Source organism: Argiope bruennichi, chromosome 7, assembly GCF_947563725.1.
Source record: "Argiope bruennichi chromosome 7, qqArgBrue1.1, whole genome shotgun sequence".
In the NCBI taxonomy this organism is placed as follows: Eukaryota; Metazoa; Arthropoda; class Arachnida; order Araneae; family Araneidae; genus Argiope; species Argiope bruennichi.
In genome coordinates, this window is record NC_079157.1 from 84,456,878 (window position 1) to 84,478,758 (window position 21,881).

Genomic DNA, 21,881 nt, shown 5'->3' on the forward strand with positions numbered 1-21,881 from the left:
TATTATACAAAACAAAAACAACAATAATTGTTTTAGAAATCTGGCAATATGCCGTCTTCGCGGTTGAATTGGATTTAATAGAATCGAAACCTTGCTATGATTGTGAAATAAATAATAAATAAAAAAATAATAAAAAGATATTGTGGTAAGAGAAATTGTATCAATATTTTTGAAAAAAAATATTCAAGAAATGCAAATTTAATAAAAAAAAACCCGTTGTTCTATCTATTATTATATTAAAAAAACAATATTGGAGTAACATAGTTTCGAATACCAGTTTGATGTATTCGTTTAGTATTATATTTAAATGTTTGCATTCCTAAATTTTGATTTTTTCTTCATTTAGAAATAATTATTGTTAGGCTCTCAAATGGTGTCGTTGGTGGAGCGGTACCGCTCATTAATGAACATTTCAAAACAATTTATTCTTCTGGTTATCTTTAAATTTAGTTTCTTTTTAATTGGTTACTGACATTCTAATAAATAAAGTGTGAGTTTTTATTTTTTGCAATTTGTTGTATTCTGTATTATTCATAAAGCTGCATTTCCCAAGAATGTAAATGCCATGATTTGATATATTCATGTTACAATATGAATTTAATGAAACAATGAGAAAATGCTGCCATATTATCTTTCCTGGCAAATTGGTTTAGTCAGTTTTGGCATGTTCAATTACCTTTCTTGATGAGTGAAATTCTTAATAACAATTCATGAATTTGGTAGAACAAGAGCACCATCCTATTTGCTAAATGTGTTGTATGATATATTCATGATGTTTTTCAATAACCTGAATGTTGACTAATGTGGTGAAGATATTGTTACAATGTTCTTGGACATTTTGTGCTAATACGGCATATTCTCTTAGCATTATGTGAGCAACATTTTCTTCAATAGTTATGATGTTTGTAAACTAATTAAGTATTAACCTTATTAAGTTTAATCATATTAAGTATAATACTAAATTTGATAATTTATCATTTGAAAAAAAAATAATAAATTCTTATTTGCTGAGTTATGCTTGAGTTATCATGAGTAGTGGAGTACTGTATATTATCAGGAAAATATCTTTTATTTTTTAAATTTCATGTATATATGTCTTTTATTTTTTAAGCTAAACATGAATTGAAGTCTGCCAAAATTCGAAGCTTAAAAATGCTTGGCTAAATAAAAATGCATAAAAGATCAAGTTATATAAATAGAAGATTTAATCCAAGTTTTTAACTATAATTCACTGAGGCAAATCAGCTGTCAGTTGAAATTGGCTAGTATTAAATAATTTATTGCTCACTTTCATGTCTCAAGTTTCATGTCTCAGTTTCTGTCTCAAAATTAATATATTGCTATTTATTTTATACATTTTACTGGTAAGAGCATTTTAATATTGTTCCCATGATTTTTTTCCCTTCTTATTTTAGTTTTTATGATAGATATCTAAAATTTCTTTTTGCTGTTATTTTTAGTCAAATTATAAACCTGCATTTGAGGATCTTGCACTGGAAAAAAAATGATCCATATTCCATGATCAATAAATAAAAGCTTTCTTTGTATAATATTGATGTTAGTTTGTCTGTAGAAAGTGCGAACAAGAATTTGTCAGTTTGTATTGCAACATTCAAATGATCTGCAACCTTTATTGATGTAGGATAAATATTTGTGAACAATTTTCCATGCCAGAAGTAATTAATGAAATAGCATCTAATATTACATATGGTGTTGAAGTTTTTTTTTATAAAATTAATAAAAATACAAATGCATTGTTTTTTACTTTTAGATATAGAGTTTGTGAAGGGAATCTCTATTTGTAGCTGATTGTGAAAATGGAAAATAATTTTGAAGAAAATTCACTTTCTTCACTCCTTACTGCTGTTAATGATGCAAAATCTACTGTAGACAATCTAAAAATTCGTAGAATTGTTGGAAAACCTAAAATTGAATTGAGAGATCCTTATGCTTGTTCTGCCATTTTAGATTTTTGTATGGTTTCTGCAGCTTTTCAGTATTATAAAGAAAATGAAAAAAATGTATCTTTGGACATTTCCAATTTATCTAATAGCATGTGGGATAAAAGTTATGCTCTAATAAAAGACATTGATTGTATACAGTCAGTGGATTCAAACGACGATTTGGGGAAAACCTTATTTGATTTACAAATGGATGCAGATTTCATTTCAGAATGGCCCAAATTCAATACAGATTTTTTAAATATGTGTAATTTTTTTGATGATCAAAGTGAATCAAATGACATTCTCAGTAACCCTTCAACTATTTGTAAAAACCAAATGGATGAAAAGGAATTCTCTAATCCAATGGTTGTTAATTTTGAAACAAGTAGTTCTGAGTTGAAAGATTATTCAAAAAATTTAGATAATGATACTTCTGTAAATACTTTAGTGGAGACAGGTGATAAAAGTTTTGAAACCAAATTTGTTATTTCTAAGTCAAGTTTTTCTCCAAGCCAACATTCTACAAATACTAATGAAGATAATTCTGTTTTAAAGTGTTCCCATGGTGAAGGTTACTTTCCTGAAGAATTAGATTATGAACCATCTGATACTGGTGAAACTGAAACAAAGGAGAGTGATAATGAATTTTATATTGATAATACATTAAAGGAAGAAGAAACTAAAAGTTTTTCAAATTATTGCCCTACACATGCATCTTCGGAAAATTCTACATTTCAGAAAAAGGACAAAGATGTTGACTCACCTAAAAAGCAAACAGAAATTTGTCCTCATACAGATTTTGTCAGTTTTTTTCAAAATAATTTTGATCCATTGTCTAGCAAAAGTAAATTTCAAAATAATTATGAAAGAGGCTTTGAATATGATGATGAGGATGATTCAGAAAGTGATAGTGAACATTCTTTCAAAAGGTAATATTTCTCCTGCTTATTACTATAATTTGATTCCTATGTATGTGTGCACGTCAAGTTCTGTTTCTTGTGTATGATGGATTTTTCCCCTTATTTCTTTCTGGATCGATTTGATATAGCATAAGAAAATCAGCCTTGTTTACATTGTAAAATTATGCTTTATTTCAAAGTATTGCTTTGTAGAATTTCTAGAATAAGTTGAGATTTAAAACAAATAGTAATATCTTTATTTTGATTTAATTTTTTTTTTTAGTGTTTCCTTAGATTGCTGTTTGGGTTTAAAAATTTTATTGCAGAAGATAAAATAAAAATACTGTAGTTAGCTGTACTTAAATAATTAATATATTTAAATTTTAAATAATTTTTTAAATAATAGAAATAGCAATTATATTAATAATTCACTAAATTATAATGACGACTCTAATTTTCAATGCAATTTTTTTAAATCAATTTAAAATAAACATTTTAACTAGTATTCTAAAGAAAAGATTTTTTATTTTAATCATTTTATACTTTTTTCCCCTTTAATTTATATATAATCATTATATATGCTATATATATAATTGTTATAAATGTAATGATTTTTCTCCATTACTATAACACCCCACCTATGAAACTATAATTTAATAAAACTACTTGATTAACTGATAATTAATTTCTAGAATATTAAAAAAGAGTACTACCATTCAGAACATGTGTATGAGTTTTCAATTTGAATGTATGTGAAAGTAACAGAAAAATTGTTTACAAAATTTGATCTTGAAACATGAAAGGGCTCAAGCTAAACAAAAATATGTAAGAAAGCATTTGGAATCTTTACATTTTATTAAACCATTTATTATGTTTTCTATTTAAAATATGTCACTTAGCATTTATTTACTAGACAATATGTCTATCTGGATTGTCTCTTAGCTTATTAACCATATTTCAGATCTGATTTTGTCACTGATTAATTAACCCTCTCTAGGGCCGTGGGAAGTATGCTTCCCACCAAATTTATCAATCTTTGTATGAAATTATGTAGGTTGGCATAAGTTCTGACAAATTTTTTTAGTAAGTTAGAAACTTAGATGCTTCAGTTCTTTATCTCAGACAAAATGATGTGTCTTGACTTGTTACTTAATTATTAATTAACCAAATGAATTAATCAAATTAAATTTATCTAATAAGCTAAATGAATCCCATTTCTTATTCTAATTTCAAGCCTAAAAATATTTTAACATAATATGACTCGAAAAAAATGCCCTTTAAAGGGTTAATAAAAGTTTTAGTAAAAAAATCTCATATACTTTGGTAGAATGCTTAAGAAATTATATATAGTAGTGCATTTTGAATGTAAATATGTGGTAGCTTTAAAAGTTAATGCTAAAACCTTGGAATTCTATGAATTAAAAAATTTCACATATAACTAAAAATGGATTAAAATAAATAAAAATTGCTTATCTCATCGACTTTTGTTATAAAACAGCATAAAATGTAACATGGAAGTTTATGTTCCCATTACTAAAGTTATTCATGTTTAACTTTATTCACTTAATGATAAACCATCGATTTAAACATAAAATAAATTCTAAATTGCTTCATGCCAAAACAGAAATTAGTATCTAAATATCAGATACCAATAACTATTATATACCATAAATACATTTATGCGGATATATTTTTAAACCCTGCTTTGTGCTATACATGATAAAGACTAATCTATTATAGATTTTTTTCTCTTTGTTTCAGATATAAGCATTTTTTTCTTTTGTTATCTAAAAAGTTTAAAATAATCAGGAAAGCCAAAGAACCAGCCCTGGTTGCACCTATTGGTCCAACATCACCACTTTTTGTTTCGTATGAAAGTTAATAACTTCTGAATGTATCATTAAGGATTTCTGCTCTCATTCCTTAGAGAATCACTATTTCTCTATAAATTCTTTGATGAAAATAAAAGATAGATATCCACAACTACTATGTCAATTTTATAAGTTATGAAATTGATTCTTAGAAAATGAATATATTTTTATTCTTAGATATATAATCAATGATTATCTGCCTCCAATGTCCTAAAATTCCGAGCTATTTCATAAAATAAAACTCTGACAGGATCTCCCCCCCCCCCCTAGCTTACAGATATTGCTAGACAATTAGCATGTTCAGTATTTTCAAATGTAACAAAATTGTATTTTTATTTATTATGATAAGGTGTAGTTCATGATAGTTGGTTGACATGGCTAGATTATTACAATTAGTAATAGTTGACAAATAGCTGGTCGCCAAAGGTGGTTAGTTTAATCATATTAAAATGCAAATATCTAATATGTGTGTTATTATTGTTTAATTAGTACATTTTATTATGTACTTTAGGAATTCAAGCAGAAATATTAAAGTAAATAACCAAAAAAGTCTGCAACAACCTATAATTAACTCGACTGTTTTTAAAGTAAGTTCTATGGTTTTTACAAACTTTTTGAATAAGTTTCAGATATCTCTTAAATTTTGCTATGAACAGTAGAAAACTAATAATTAGTTTTGCATATATAACTGTTTTAGGTAAATAAAAAGGAAGATTATTATGATTTAAATATTAATTCAAACTTTTCTCTACAGCTATGTTATAAATGTGACATATTAAATGTAATTATTTATTTATTATTAAATTTGAAAAATATATAATCAGAAGTGAAAACATAAGTTAATAGATACATTACTAATAAATGAAAATGAAGAGTAAAAGATTTTAGTAAATATTTTCTGAAATTGAAAAGAAAATTGTGATTTAAATAATATCAAAAAGCAGTTTTTAACTATTGTGTGAGACTATATTCCATAATATTTGTAATGAATTCAATTAATTATTCCAATTAATTATTATTGTTTATTTAAATTGTTGTTTCTTATTCTATATAATGCTTTTTGTAATCAATATTTCTTTCACTTCCTAAAAAGGTAGAATTTTCAAATTTTCTACTCTTAATGTTTTTGATGACAGTATATTCCTTTAAAATTTTCAAAATTTAATTATCACTTTATCTTTTAATATAATCTCCAATTAAGTATTTATTCCATATCAGCTTGGAATACTATGGCATTTTGAAATAAATATTCAAGATTTCATGGTATTTAAAACGAAGAATGATAAATTAAAGATTAATTAGTAACATATAACCAAAAAATTAAATTTTTATTTTTTATTGCATTAATTCAAATATATTTTTTAAAATTATTCTTATCCTAATTATTTTATTTTCAGGACAATCATCTTAACAACATAAATGAAGTGATGCTTTATATTTCTGAACAATGCATATCTGGTAACATAAATGAAGCAATAACTGTCGCAAATAAATATATTGCAATCAGTGTAGAATCTATGCAATTAGAAATATTCAAAGAATTGTTCATTAATGTAATAGATTTCATTAAAAATTCTATTCATCTTATTGATGATGCCTGGATTTCTAGGAATTTCGGAAAAATTATGAATATTTTCCATCGATCGAAATTGTTCAATTCTGATCTGTGCTCTCTGATTGTCAGTGAATGCTTTAACTGTGATTGTACAGTTAAAACTGGCAAGAAATTCTTTTCTTTTGTTCAGAAAATAAAAGTTCCTGTCAACAGCAATGCAGTATCTTCCTATGTCGGTATTATGATATTTTCAGAAATTTCATCCCTTGAACTTATTTCATTTATGGAATATGTGAAATGTGTATGCAATCTTCTCTGTCCCAAAACTGTTCTCACTGAAGTTCTAGAGCGTTTTTCAAAACAAGAAGAAAATAATTTGCTTGTTGGATTCTTTAGACTATGTAAATTTTTGTGCTCTGTAAGTTCATTGGAAGTTGATATAAATTCCCTACAGAATTTCATCAAATTTTGCATCAAAAATGATTGGTGGATACAGATAGCAAATTTTTTCCAAGCTTGGTACAAAGATGGTAATTTAATTGCTTGTTTGAATCAAAGCTTTTTATTTCATTCAGAAGATGTTGGCATGTTCTATGAAAAGCTTGCAAAGGAAGTTTATAGTAAGTTTCATGATCATTGCTGCTTATGGATTTATTTGAGTCATCATATCATTCTCTTGATAGTATTTCTGGATGTCAAAAAACAAACAAACATTGAAATAATTTCTGTAGTTAAAGTTAATATTGAACATATTTCTTATAGATAGGATTTAATGTAAACATTGAGTGTAGCCAGTGGAAAAAAATATATATAATGCATTTCATATAAGAATGATTTTTTTAAAAAAGTGTATCAGATTTTAAAAAAGAATAATTTAGTTTTGTAAGAAATTTATTATATTCTTTATAATTTTTTTTAAAAAAAATATCTGAATTTCAACACATTTTATTAAATAAAATATTTGAAATTGAGCAGGCATAGGCTGAAAATTTTTTAATCAGTCTTATTCTGACATTAAAAATGTTAACTTATAATGTTTATTTTATGTGCTGACTATTATTTGAAATATCCAGGATTGCTATATGTTACAAACTTAAAAAACTTCAAGTGCTCATCTGCATTTAGGCAATTATTCTGGTTTATCTTGATTTCTCAAGACATTTTTCAATGCATGATCCATTATGAATTTTTTTCTTTCTTTTTCTTTAAAATAGGGCATGGGGATGTGCCTCTGCAGCTCGTGGGAATTTTAGGACAAATGGGCGTGTCCATGATGTTGGAAGTTTTTTCCAGAAAGCAGTACCAGAGTGCCTTTGAAGTCTTGTTCATATTGCATAAGCACAACATAAACTACATGGGTCTTCAACTCTGTTTGTATAATGCCCCAAGTTTTCTGAAGAGCTTCCCAAAATTTTCAGATATCTTTGTATTGCCATTCACTGTGGCATTTGCTGCCTTGGATATTTGTCTTCACTTGAAAAGATTTCAAGATGCCTACTGTATTTTTAAAAGTACAGTAAAATTTATTATAGCCTCTTAATATGTTTATAGGATTAATTTTTCTATATCAAGACAAAAAAGCTGAGAGTGTATTTTTGTGTGTTATGGATTAAAGGTACTGTTGTTTTAAATATTGCTTAATTATAAATGGTCATAATTACCTTATAAGTAATGACATGAAGAAAACAAATTTAACTACTTTTCATGATGTAAATCCACTTCATTCATCTATACTTAGAATCACAAGAATTAAAAAAAATAATTGATTTATATTTATGCATGATATAAAATATAAATATTAACATTTTAATATTTGAAATTCGTATATCAATTTCTGTGATGCTATCACCACAATTCTGTTTTATAAAAATAACATAAAACACATCATATAAGTAACCTAAAGAATACATTTTTGAATGCTGATTAATTTTTCTATGTAACTAACCTAAGTAAATTAAAATTATTAAATTAAACCGTTAATAACAATTTCTACACCACTAATCTTAAAAGTGGCTTGCAGAAGCTAAATAACAGATAAAAAAATAAATAACTATAAAAATAAAAAAGAAGAAAGCTCAAAAATTGAGACTTTTCCTATATCTTTTAAAGAAGTCTTATCTTTTCATGTGAACTTCCTGACAATAATTTGAATTTTAATGTCTTTGAACTGATAAATTAACATGATTTCTTTGGTATTTAATTTTTACAGATTTTAATTTAGATGGATTTATTTTAACTTTGTAAGGTAGAAATTTTGAAATTGAATTTCCACTGTGTACCTAAAGAGATAAGACTTCTGAAATTTTATGCACTTCTTCATAACTATGTTTAGTTTTTTCACATTTAATTATCAATTAATATAATAAAATTTTGATGTTGAGTAAGCCGTATTATCAAAAAGAATTTCAAAAGAAAAAAAAAATGATTACAAGATAATACAATGATTAGAAAATGATTACAAAAAGGATTATTTCTACATTAAAGTCTAAAGAAAAATAAAAACCCCAATTATGATTAAAAAATCTTAATGCTAATAAATAAATGTTTTTAAATACCATTTTTATTTAATTCTTTTCATGCTAATTATGATTAATAATTTGTAAGAGTTCTTTCTACATTTGGAGAATTTAAACACTTTCATTTGAAAATGAAGGAACATAGTTGAACGCATTATTGTATTAGCATGGAATTTAAAAGTCTATTGAAAGAAAGTATTGTTTAGATATATATGAATTATTCTATTGTACTAATTTAATGAAGAAAAAAACTTTATACTTAGTTACCACAAATATATAAATTGTGATAATTGCTACTTATATTATTTAATTTGAATTTCAATTTCTAAATGATTTTCAAGAGATATTAATTAAAATTATGTTGTTTGCTGTTTCTTTTAAGTCTTATTAAAATGTAATTTATTTAATTGTATCTTTTCCAGAATTGCTATCTGAAAAAAAAAGTGTTGAAGTTGGAGATTGTGCTTATAAAACTTTCAATAATATATGTGGAATCATTTTAAATGCAAAAAGTTATAATATGCAAAATAGATATTAAGTTCATATGAATTCAATTTTTACATTGACTAGTTTAATCTGGCTTATTCATGTCTATTTAGATATTATTTCATAACTGATTTTTTACTCTCTTCCTGTTGTGTTAATTTTGAAATTTACCTTTATATTTTTCTGTTTTCAATAAACTATTTTAATGTATTCTCAAAAACTAAAATCAGTTAATTGTTTAATTTTGTTTCTGCACAAATTTCTATACAAATATAGTATTTCGTATATAATAAGCGCATTCGCAAAAAAGTTTGTTTCAAATTTTTTTAATTGTTATTATAAGATTAGAATTATACATCAAAGCCTGAAAACAGATTTATGACACAATCTAAAAAGTTGATTTCAGCTTTTTTGAAATTGAATTTTATTATAATGGAGATTAATTTTCTTTTATTTAATAATTATGTAATATTTTTAATATCTTAGACATTTTTTGCAATTTATTCATTTATTTTTCAATTAATCATACGTATATTATTTCTTGGTGTTTATATTTGGTACAGTTAATTATTTTATGAAGTTTAGTATTTTTGTTTAGAGCTTTGTCATGCATGTTAAAAGTAAAACATGATTAAAATTTTCAAAAAACTACCTTTTTAGTACTCTTAATAAAGGTATATTTGTAAAACCTTTTATTGGGTTGTTTTAAAAAGTGAATTTTGAAAATGCAAAATTGGCACAATTGAAAAGACTAATATGTGGTTATATTAATGTTCTGCTTTACCATATTTATATTATCATCTTTGTAGGTTTCTCATTGAACCTGCCTGATTATATGGAAGACACATTGAAATTAGAAGTTAGACATAAAAGATTTGGATATTTATTAAATTTGGCACAGGAATTGTATTCAAAAGATCATTTTAAATTGGGGTTACAAGCACTCTGTGATATTTGTGTAGCAGTGAAAGGTAATTAAAAATTTTAAAGAGAATTTTTGTTTTTATTAAAAATATTTTGAAGAGGTTTTACACATTTTATTTCATGTTTGTAGACATGTAATTTCTTATCTAATTTCTCACTAGCTTTCTGATGACAAAATGTTTGAAATCTCGTACATTTGTGTATTTTCAAATACAATTCAATATTTTAAGATTTTCAGAATTCAGTTATCAGTTAATTAAATTTAATATTGATTCCTTATAAATTGGCCAATTAATGGAGATGTTATTGAAAAATAACTGAGTGAAAATTTCTGAGTATCTTATATATAGAATTATAAGTTAAAAACTTAAAGGTAGAAAATACTTAAAATAATTATTTATAAATTATCCATATTAAGAAAATATGGATAATTAAGAACTATTTTTATAATGAAATCTTAAATGTCATGTCAACAGTTTTAATTGCAAGGATGTTATAATTTTTTCCCATCTTGAAAGGAAATCATCAAGGAAAACATTTTATACAGTTGCATTTCATTTTTTATTGTTTCCAATTTCATAAAAATGTGTTGATTTTATTTTGAGAACTTTATTTGAGTATAATCTATGAAGAAAGAATATAAAAATGGTGTTAAAAAGAGGGGAAAAATGGTAATGCACAAATGGTTATTAAGCATGAAAGCATATGCCCTAATTAGCACAAGATGTTGTTTGTTTTCTAATTCAATATTTTCTGTACTGTGTAATATTATAAAGGTATTGTAACAATATTGTAAAGCATTTTGTATTATTTTTTTCATCTTATATTTTCATGTAACTTTCAGAATATTGTGACAAAAAAAAATCTGAGTATGAGGTTCATTCATTTTAATTGAAATTACTTAATATAGGATGACTCAGAATTATAAGGGAATTATTAGAAATTCCTTAGTTATAAAAGTTTTTAAAGTCAACTGTATTCTAAAAACACCATAATGCACTTTAAAAAATGAAGCACTTTTATAGTTAATGGTAGTGATTAATTTTCTGAAGAAAACATCAAATTTGATGTTACAAAGCTATAATTTGATTGGTATTGCACACATTCAATTGATATTTTACAAGTTTTAAAGTATTAAAATATTTTGCTCTTTCCACAGAATTTTCTTTAGAAGAACTTAAGGATTTTGCGGAAGGTAATTACAATTTGTTTTTGCTTAATTATATTACTCATACATTTCTTTGTACATGGTGTCTGAAAAGTATCTTTACACTTTAAAAAATTATTAAAAAGTATCCTTATTAGAATAAAATGCTCTGTAACATTGTTACAATATCTTCACAATATTGGCTGGCACTCAAAATATCAAACAACATGGTGATGAGATTGTACAGTATATTGTGCTAAATAAAATATTAATTTTATTAATTAATATTTTAATAATAATAATAATTTTAATAATAATTAATATTAAAATAATAATAATAATAGACTATAAATAAAGTATAAAAGTTTTTTTAATGAGATGAGATTTAAATAGAATTATATCTTGGATTCAATATGATATCATTACAAGAAATTATGCAAGTTCTATGATTTATTGAATTTAAATCTAGCAGTGCCAATTTTGATTTACTCATAATTGAAATTCACCTTCAAGATCATTCAATATAACAGATTTAAAAACTGTAGACTCCAATATTTGAGACATTTTCTTTTGTTAATCTCTTACTGATTCAATTTGTTACAAGAAGTATTAAAATGTTGAAAACTTGAAATGTGAAAAAAAATAATGTTTTCATCAATGAATGCAAAAAAGTACAAGAACATAATTATGTGTTTATTTTTAATACTTTGTTTTAATTGAATCTGTAAAGATATTCTTTGGACACCATAATAAAATTTCTTTTCTTCTTGTTCTTTATTTGAGTCTTTGCAGGACAAACAGTTTTTAATATAACTTTATTAAAAATAAATAAAATAACAAATAATAATAAGAGTAGACTTTTACTAATAAGTAAATTATTTGGTTCTTTGCAACATCTTTGCAACAATGCCATCTTTGCAACAATGCAGAGGTGCAAATACGTATTGAAATTTTCAGCAATGGAACACAAATCTTCTAGCCTTAATCCATCTCGTTCCTGCCGAAGTGATTACTGTAGAGAGTCCAAACTTTTCTTTGGTTTAGTGCAAGCCTTAGACTCCAAAATAGACCATATATTGTAGTCCATGGGATTGAGACTTGGTGAATATTTTGCCCATTCTCCAGATAATATGACAAACCGGAAAATGCACCTTGCTGCACTCTTGTTATTTTTGGTCTTGTCAGCTGTTGCAGAGTCTTGTTGAAATATCTAGTTTATATTGCAGAGGTGTGTTTTAGTACAGAGAAGTACAACAGCTTTTAGAATGTCCCGCTGGTGCACTTTTTGATTTATTTTAATGCCCTCATCTTCAAAAAGCAGAGAATATACCAGTCTAGACCTTGACCAACTTTGGATGCTGGCAATGTTCAACAATTGCAGAAGGGCTTTGAATGTCTACAGACCAAATCCTATCATTCTGAGAGTTACGAGCTTGTTGGAGGGTAAAGAGCTTTTCATTAATGAAAAGGAATCGCTCCCAATGCTGACTTCTGGCCCATCTCAAAGCTTTTTGGTATCTTTAGAGATGCATGAGTTTTGTTTTAATGTGAAGCAAAATTTTTGGGAATCAGTAAGGCTTCAGTCCAAGCTCTGTTTTTGCCATTTGCTTCACTGATTGGTCATTTCACTCAGTACAAGCTCTGCTTTTGCCATTTACCTCACTGATTGGTCACTTCACTCATGAAAACCCTCAGATTTCGTTGAATTCTCTTTTTGATGACTTTAAGGTTATGGAGTTCACTGTATGTTTTCATTCATTTCCTGGACATCGACCATCATTACCAAGCTCTTTGAAACAACAGATTCCGAGGCACAATAGTGAAACGAACAATTTCACACTCTTGTTTTCCTTGCTTAAACAACTTGAAAATGGCAGACCTTTTTCTTTAAAGTGTAAAATAAGCCAAAAATAATATGTGAATTGAGAGATATATTATAAAATATTTTATAATTGAAGTGGTAATAATTGAAGACAAAAAGAAATGAATACAAATTAAAACGAAATTAGTTAATTTCCATTTTATGATGTAATAACTTTGTCCGAGTTTTTTTGCCTCACCTTGTATGTTTAAATATAAATTAGATGTTTTTAATGTTAAATAGTTACATTAAGACAGAATTTGTTTTTTCAGAAATACAAGTCATTTACAATAAGTATCTTATATATATTATAAATGGATGTCAGTTCCATACTGCATTAGAACTTTTTGAACATTCTGATGGTGTGATGAAAGAGCTATTTGTTATTCAACCTCAAGTTTTGCGAGGTCTTTTTGTAACTTTTGCTGAAAATGGTAGAATAGATGAAGCTTATAAATTCTTTTCATTAGGATGTGCAAGGAAAATTTATAACATAGAACAAGTGAGTCTACTTTGTTACTGTATTTATTTTTAAGATTATGGAGTTTATTAAAAATACAAATTTATTTTATCACATTTAGATTAGTTATTAGTGTAAAATAAAAAATTTTGTGTCTCATAATCAGAATTTTCATTTTGTAAGGTTAAAAAAAAAGTTTTAACTTTTCAGTATATAGATTCATTTTTAGATGCAGACACTTTTTTTTCTTTTTTCTTTTTTTCATTAAAACATGTAGAATTAGTTTAACATCAAATTGTTAGATAGTTAATCTTTGTAATTAGCTCTCCTTAAAAAAAGTCTATAATCTATGTATATTTTCTTTGAATGCAAATTTCATTTCTAATTTGAAATGCGATATTCAGCTAATAAAATAATTTTTTTTATCTAGAATATAAAAATTTTTCTGTCTCCAATTTTCAGTGAAATTTTTTCTTCCATCTCATTTTTTACACATTCTAGTAAAATTTATGTATATATATTCTGTTTAAAAGTTAACTATAAAATATCAAGTACATAAAAATCATTCTTTTGATATTGGTACAAAATTTTAAGAAAATAGATGAATGAAATTTGGCATCTGATCTGAATGTCTAAACTATATCAAATTTCAATGTCAATTGGTTGCAGAAAAAATAGGCCTAGTTCAAATCTGATTCTTTTTACTTTGAGGCTTAATGCAAAGTACACCAAATTGGGTAAATATGTAAGTTAAGGGAAAAACCACTACCAATGGTTTTAAATTGAAATTCACGTTTGCCAAAAATAATTAAATAAAGAGAGCAAGAGTGAAATTAAATAAATAAAATAAAAACCTAAAAACTAAATTCTTTTATAGATGTTGAATACATTATAATACCATTAAAATGTTTATATTTTTTTCTTAAAAAATTTACTAGGCATCACCAATTAAAAAAAAAAAAAACTAATGCATTTGATGGAAAATAATAATCTTGCAATGATAAATTTTTTGAAAGACTTTTAAAATTATCACAACTCTATTTATTGAATTATCTTTATTTGTTATAAGTTTAGGTGATTGATATTTGTAAATTTTTTAGTTTTTGATAGTTTCTTAATTTCTAGTAAAATGTATAATTTTCATTTACTTTTTGTTGTAGTAGTAGCAAAAAAGCATTCAGCAAAGTTGTATTTGTCTTATATTGTTTACCTTTCAAAATAATTTATTACTTTTACTGATGTTAAATTGAATCAATGAAATGTAATATTCTTGATGCATCTTACTGTAGTATTAGTGTATGTTTATTAAGAAGAAGAAAATTTTTCTTTTAATTAACAAGTGTAAGTTATTTTCATATTTTTTTTATCTTACTCCGAAAGTAAATGTTTCATGCTTTTTTTTATTAATAAAAATCAATTATTTAATTGTCTTTACTCTGATCTTCTTCAGGTCTATATTTGCTAGCAAAATTTGAAATAATTACAAATATTAACATTTAATAGAATACCAATACATATGCAAATCAAGGCATTTTTTTTTAATTTTATAATGCAAGATTATTTTTATATGAAATATTATGATGCGCAAAATTCTCATATTGTCTCCAATGTTGTTTTTAATTAAAATGAGAATAGTGGTAGCATCAAAGAATTTTTAAACCTTGTATCTTACTAAAAAATTTAGTAATTTCATAAAATTGCTGAAAACTATTTGAACTAAAATTTTGATTACATTTTGCAGTACCAACTGATTTAACAATCAAGTATTTTTTTAAAAATATTATAAAATTATTTTAAATGTATAATAACTAACATTCAATAAAAAGTTCATTACTAAAGATAAATTTACCCTATCTGTTTATGAAAACAGTTTTTAATTTATTGAAATACTATTTGTTGAATGAATTGTCACAAAATCTCCACTAAAACTTTACTTGCACTTTATAACATTTTTGTGGAACATTTGGATGAAATTATATTCAATAATCTGGATTTCTAATTTGTGTAAAATTATTTATGAATAAGTATTTTCATTTATACAAATCTTACAAATTAAGTTTTTTTTTTTTGTATTCTATACATATTTTTATTTTTTCTAACAGATTGAACAATCTGCTTGGTGTCTCACTATAATGTCTTCATGGACATTTTTTGAAGTAGAGTTTGTTACCTGGACTTTTATTAAAAATGTCTCCCTGGCTTGGAATGGCAAATACAAAACTGGCTTTGGCATGCAACTTTCATCAAAAATATTATTCAAAGTAATTATATATTAAAAAAAGATAATTTACATTGTTAATGATAACTTCAGGTGACAATACATTATAAACTATAAATGGCCATATCGCAAGTGAAATGTTTGTAAACTTATTATGATTTTAAAAATAGTTGGGAAAATTCAGCAATTTCTGTCTTAATTATAATATTTTATGATTTCAATACCTATTACAGGTGTTCAATGAAAATTCTATTATAAATGCATTTCATATACTTACATTAATGGATTTTTAAAATATTCAGTATTTCTAATGTAAAAAAATACTTTTACATGATATATTATAATCAACAAGATCTTCTAACCATTTACAACTTTGTTTTTTAATTAAAATGAGAAAAAACAATTACACCACACTGTTTTTATGTTTCATAGAAAATGACAGAGCACCAAGCATTTTTGAAAACTACTGAAAAGTTATTTTTTTTTTCTATATATAATATTTATATATATTCATATCATATTTATATTTCATACAGAATGATGTAAATTTAAACAAACAATGCAAGCAGTAGTTGGGGAGAAATATATAAGGACTTATAATAGTTGTAATAGAATATGTTAAAATATCTCTGTAGGAATAAGAATATAAAAACTCAGATGTCTGCTTCAAAACATAAAATTTAATTTAAAAAAAATTATTTGCAGATTTGTTACAAAATCATTACTGAAATTTTCTTTATGGTTTTTTCTTTAAACAAATTTTGCTATTTTCTGTTAGTGCATGGGAAAGTTAAATGAAACCAGCGAAAATCATCTCCACAAAACTTAATGCATAGTCTTATAAATGTGTTATCCCTCACTGCCTGCAAAAATTACTAACTTTGGGTGTGGCAGAGAACCATTGACATGGCAATAGTTATAAATTATTAATCTTTGGCCTGAGTGTAGCATTTTTTTTCTGAATGATTTGTGTCATCCTTGGTGAGTTTTTAAGCAATTAGTTTGCGGCAGACGGTTATTAGTATCCGAAAATCAAATTTATGTTTTAGACCCGTTTTCTCCAACCAATTAAAGAAAAAATGTGATATAAAATTACAGTTGTAATCACAAAATCATATGTCAAAGTTTATATTTGTAAGTCATTGCATTTGAAAATATTGACCTGCTAATGATCAACACCTTGATGGACTTGATCCAAAATTTGACTGATATCTACACTGTAGATGTTGAATCTGTGCACTGAATTTTGTCCATCTTTCTCACTATTCTGTAGTTATTTTGTTAATTTATATTTGAACAGCCAGACCGACAGACCTCCTCTGAATTAAGTTTGCTTAAAATTTGATGTAAAAGCCACATTTCAAATGTCACCCATTGAACTCAAAGCATTTTTGTCAAAGATAGACATAATGCTAAAAATGTGTTTCTCAAACCCAGGGAGATCTAAAATGTGGAGATTCAACAGAACTAAAGTTCGAATTTTTCGGCAATTACAATACTTTCTGTATACTTCGTGTACGTGAAAGTAAAAATGCTGTCACAGAACAAAAGTTAAAAAATAAATAAATCGCATTTTGTTGGTATTCTGTACAATAACATACTACTAGTCTATAGTTATGCTCTGAATACTTATATATTTCATGTTTTATGTTTTGCATGTAAAAAAATTTCACCTAAAATGTATTATCTAATATTTTTTACTCTCCCATCTAAGGAATCAGAAGAAGACTGCTTGGAAATAAAATGCCTAAAGAAATCTCACAATATAGGCTCTACCAAAGAAATCACTTGTAAAGTTTTGCATTCCTTGGATTCCAACATTAAATGGGTTGAAGTTGAAAACCCTGTTGGTCTAAAACTTGTTCCTAGCACAATTAATAACTTTTGGATGAATGTAAGTTAACCATTTCTTATTTTTTGTTATTTTAAAATTTAGTTCTGTTGCATTTCAAATAAAAAACGATGAAAAATCCAGAATATACACCTACTATTCAGTATATATGCAAAAGGGAACCAACTTGGAAAACTATTTTACTGAATGAAGAAAGCACAGGTGACTTCCCTTTCAAAATACACCACATATGTGCTTGTGGAAATCAATAATACAATACATATGTCCCTTTAAGTTTCTGTTGTTCAAAGCATTCTTAGAAAACCTGCTTTACAACTCATCATTTCTTCTTTTATCTCATTGGTTGAGAGGCTATGTTTGATGAATAATGCAAACAATCTAGTCTTGTCTAATGATAAAATTGCAGTCAAAAACTAGCCATAAATTACTGCCGAGTTTTCGGAATTTTGGACCAGTTTTTATATACAATATTAACTCTTGCAGATGCTTTAATAAATCTTGTTTGCAGTTAATTTTTCCAAATTCATTTCAGCAGCATACATTTGAACTGTAAAATGGTAATCAGAAAGCACATGTTTGATGTTTCCATGCTCTCCTGACGACTGTTTCTGACTTCCTTTGTATCTTTTCTTTAAAGTGCTTTATACATTTGAAAGGGAAAAAATAAGTTGCTCATTTATATTTTTAATTCCATGGTTGTCAACATTTCATATATTTCATTAGAGTTTTTCCCGAAACATTTGATGTTAGTTATTTATTCATTAATGTCAACATTGACTGGAGCAAAACCTGACACATTTGAAGGAGAGAATCTCTTGACCAAAACATCATGGCTTTGAGAGTAGTATATTTCCACTATTCCCCCCTGCAATATTAAATTTTTAAAAATTAAAAGGAAAAAAAATCGTTTCCTTCTTCTCTGTTCAACCTCCTACTTCCATAGACTCTCTATAAATTGAAGGAAGGAAAACAATTGCCAGGTTTGCAAAGTTATTTTACTTAAACAATAAGCACCAAATTTAAACGATTGCAAAGTTATTTTAGCAGGAAAATATTGTTGAGAGTTCTGTATCCAAGCTAATTATCTTGTTGTTTTTGTACTAAAAAAGTGAAAACTTACAACAACAAAAGACAAATTATATTTAATGCATTTTTTATGCATGTATTTAAACTCTATTATTCTTCTTTTGAAAATATAGTTGCAGCTGTTTATGTTCAGAATAGATTGTCTTGAAATCCTTGTTTTTGCTTAATAAATAATGTAATTTGCATAATAAATTTATGAATATAGTTAAAAAATGTTTGTTCTGTTTAATTTTATCTGGAATTCTTTTAATTTTGACAATTGCTTAATTAGACTAAAATGTTCATATGTCACTTAAGCAGAACACACTATATATTATATATTTTTTAACCTTTTTCTCTTTTGTTAATTTCTTGTAATTTTAGTTGAATTATTAAAGAAATTATTTTTGTTTACTTCTACTATATTTTCAATACTTGATATAATATTAGATTTTAACTTCAGACATCGCCAAACTTTTTCTGCTGGAAAAATTCTAGAGAAAATTTATTCGAAGATATCAAGCCAAATGCTGAATTTAAAATTCAGTTATCTGAGGAAAATGTTGATTGTAAATATTCAACTCACTCTGACAGCATGAAAACATTGGACACAGTATCCAGTCAATTGACACCTGAATATTCTGTCCCAGACAGCTCCTATCAGTTCTTTCCAGACAAAGTCAGCCACCAGTCACTGTCACATCCAAAGAATTCTCCTCATATGACACCAGAAGAAACGATTTTAGATATAACCCATCATCAGTTAATGGTTTTAAAAGGCACTGAGCAAGAACAGATAATTTCCAGCTCTAATCAATTATCTCCTGATACACATTCGAGTAAAACTACCTGCTGGACTCCTGATGGAAAGATATCTAAAATTGCTCCCAAAAAGAATTCAACTGATGTTTGCTTTGAAGACAACAATCAGTTGATTTCTAAGAAAAGAGTTTGCAACAAAATTAAAGTTTTTAAAAATCTTCGTCGGCTCAAATCAAAAAATGGAGTTTCAAAAACTGTGCAATTGAAAAATAAATTTAAAAAAATTCATTCAAAAAAATGCAACAAGAATAATTCAAAAAAATTGGCGATTTTGCCTCAAAAAGCTGAAAAATCACTTTCTAAAAGCGAATATCTATGTCCAGAATCTTCTAAACAAGCTTGTTCATCCGAGTCATGGAAAACTGAAAATTTTCGAATTACTTTGAATAACTCTGCACAAGACGGAAAGTCTCGTATGGTGAACCATGTATCTGAAGTGAAATTGGCTGAACCGAAAGAGAAAACAAAAGTTTCAAGTTAGTATATTTTCACATTTATTTCTCCTTTTGCAATAAAAACAAAACAAAAACATTGTAATACTTGAAAGCATTTCTGACTCTCCGAGTCCGAAAAATATTTTTTTCCAGAAATTTGGGAGAACAATCCTGTTTAATTTATAAGAATACGCTATTCTCTCTTGTAATCATAATGGGCTAAATATAACTCGTATGCTTTTTCATATGCTTCATTTTATTTAAGCATTTATGCTTTCTTATATGTTTCACCAGAAAGAGATAAGGACTTGTTCAAGATAGAATAAGAAGTTGAAAACCCAGATTTTATTAGTGTATTAAAAATGGAAATAGTTTTTATACTTTATATGGATATGCAAATGAAAGCACGAGACATTGATAAAAGTACTCTGAGCAAATTGGAATTTTAATCACATTCAAACACTAACTAAACTCTCGCAGAGCATATGCCTGGAAGTGTTAACTCTTTAGATCTAAGTAGTCTACATATTGTAAGATATATATATTAATGATACCTCTTAATCTAACTTTAATGCTAATTATTTCCTCTTTTCTTAAATTAGCCCATATTTCTCTTATTTTATTTCTTCAATTAGCCCATATTATGCTCACTCTGCATAATATAGCCTCTATCCATAGTCACTATTAATTTAAAATGGATTATTTCATTTTAACAAAAGGATTAGTTTCTTCTCCAAAATCCAGTGTTTTAAACAAAGGATGTTCAGTTCATTCTCTTTGTACTAGGTACTCAGCTTCGAATCCCGAGGATAATGAATTTGAGATTCATTGTAAAAACCTGGTACATGCTAAATCTTTCAAAAAATCAAATGGTTAAAAATAATGTAAAAACCTTTTATGTGTCAGAGAATTAATGAATTTTTTAAAAATTTTCTATTGTGTAGGGTAGGACAGTATCTAAATGTTTATGTATTGTTACGTTACATTTATGACATTACATAATTTGATGATTTTTTTAGATGTCCCTGAAGCAGTGTTTCAAAAAATTGTTTTGTTTTTACAATCAAAAGTCTTGTTGAAGTGTAAAGATCTACAACCGGAGCAGCAACAAGAAAAAGTTAACCATTTGGCCAACTTGTTCATCCAAAGCAATGTTGTAGGTGTATTGGATAAAAAGACTATGAAACTCCTCAGTGGATTTGCAGAAAGTAGTATATAAATATGCATTTATTTCGCAAGTGATGCACACGTTTTTTTTTACCCCCTTATGGGCGCTATTATTTATTGTTATTTGAAGCTTTAGATACATCATTTTTTCGTTGTTTCTGTTAAAACTATGAATAAAAATTATGAAACTCCTCAAAGGATTTGCAGAAAGTTGTATATAAATATGCATTTATTTAGCAAGTGATGCACAGGTTTTTTTTCTTATGAAAACTATTATTTATTGTCATTTAAAACTTTAAGTATGTCACTTTTTTTTTTTTTTTTTGTTTCTGTTCATTATTTTTTATTGAAGGGAATATCAATAAAGTTCTAAGTCATTCTATCTTCTGTGTGAAATGAATTTTTAATGTTTGAAAGGATTTATTTTAAATTTTCTCACTATTGGGGCTCTTTTTGTTTTCTTTCATGTGTACTATACAAAGATTAAGAACTGTTTATCCATCAGAAAATTCCCGATAAATGGCGTCGTTTACGGCGGCCGCTATAGAAATAGATTTTGGTAAGGAAGATGCATTTCGAAAATGAAGAATCTGATAAATATATACTGTTTATTTTATCGTTGGCCATGATTTAAGGTGTTAAAAAAGAGTTGATCATTTGT

General features: G+C 26.2%; 2 protein-coding genes across 4 annotated transcripts in view; one reads left to right on the top strand and one right to left on the bottom strand.

Annotated features, from left to right (window-relative positions):
* Positions 1-21,881, bottom strand: part of LOC129976309 (proteoglycan 4-like) — a 47,148-nt gene that overhangs the window by 18,053 nt on the left and 7,214 nt on the right. The window lies entirely within an intron of this gene.
* LOC129976307 (uncharacterized) lies at positions 63-21,394 on the top strand. 3 transcript variants are annotated; one of them, XM_056089807.1, is made up of 12 exons: positions 63-145; positions 1,772-2,872; positions 5,225-5,300; positions 6,111-6,888; positions 7,483-7,779; positions 10,080-10,241; positions 11,354-11,389; positions 13,475-13,704; positions 15,765-15,923; positions 17,595-17,774; positions 19,261-20,095; positions 21,073-21,394. In XM_056089807.1, exons 2-12 carry the CDS (start codon positions 1,818-1,820, stop codon positions 21,270-21,272), a joined length of 4,008 nt encoding a protein of 1,335 aa, XP_055945782.1. In that variant the 5' UTR covers positions 63-145; positions 1,772-1,817; the 3' UTR covers positions 21,273-21,394. The 3 variants fall into 3 exon arrangements, with proteins under 3 accessions (XP_055945782.1, XP_055945783.1, XP_055945784.1); XM_056089808.1 differs by lacking the exon at positions 11,354-11,389; XM_056089809.1 differs by lacking the exon at positions 21,073-21,394 and having other exon boundaries at positions 19,392-19,570.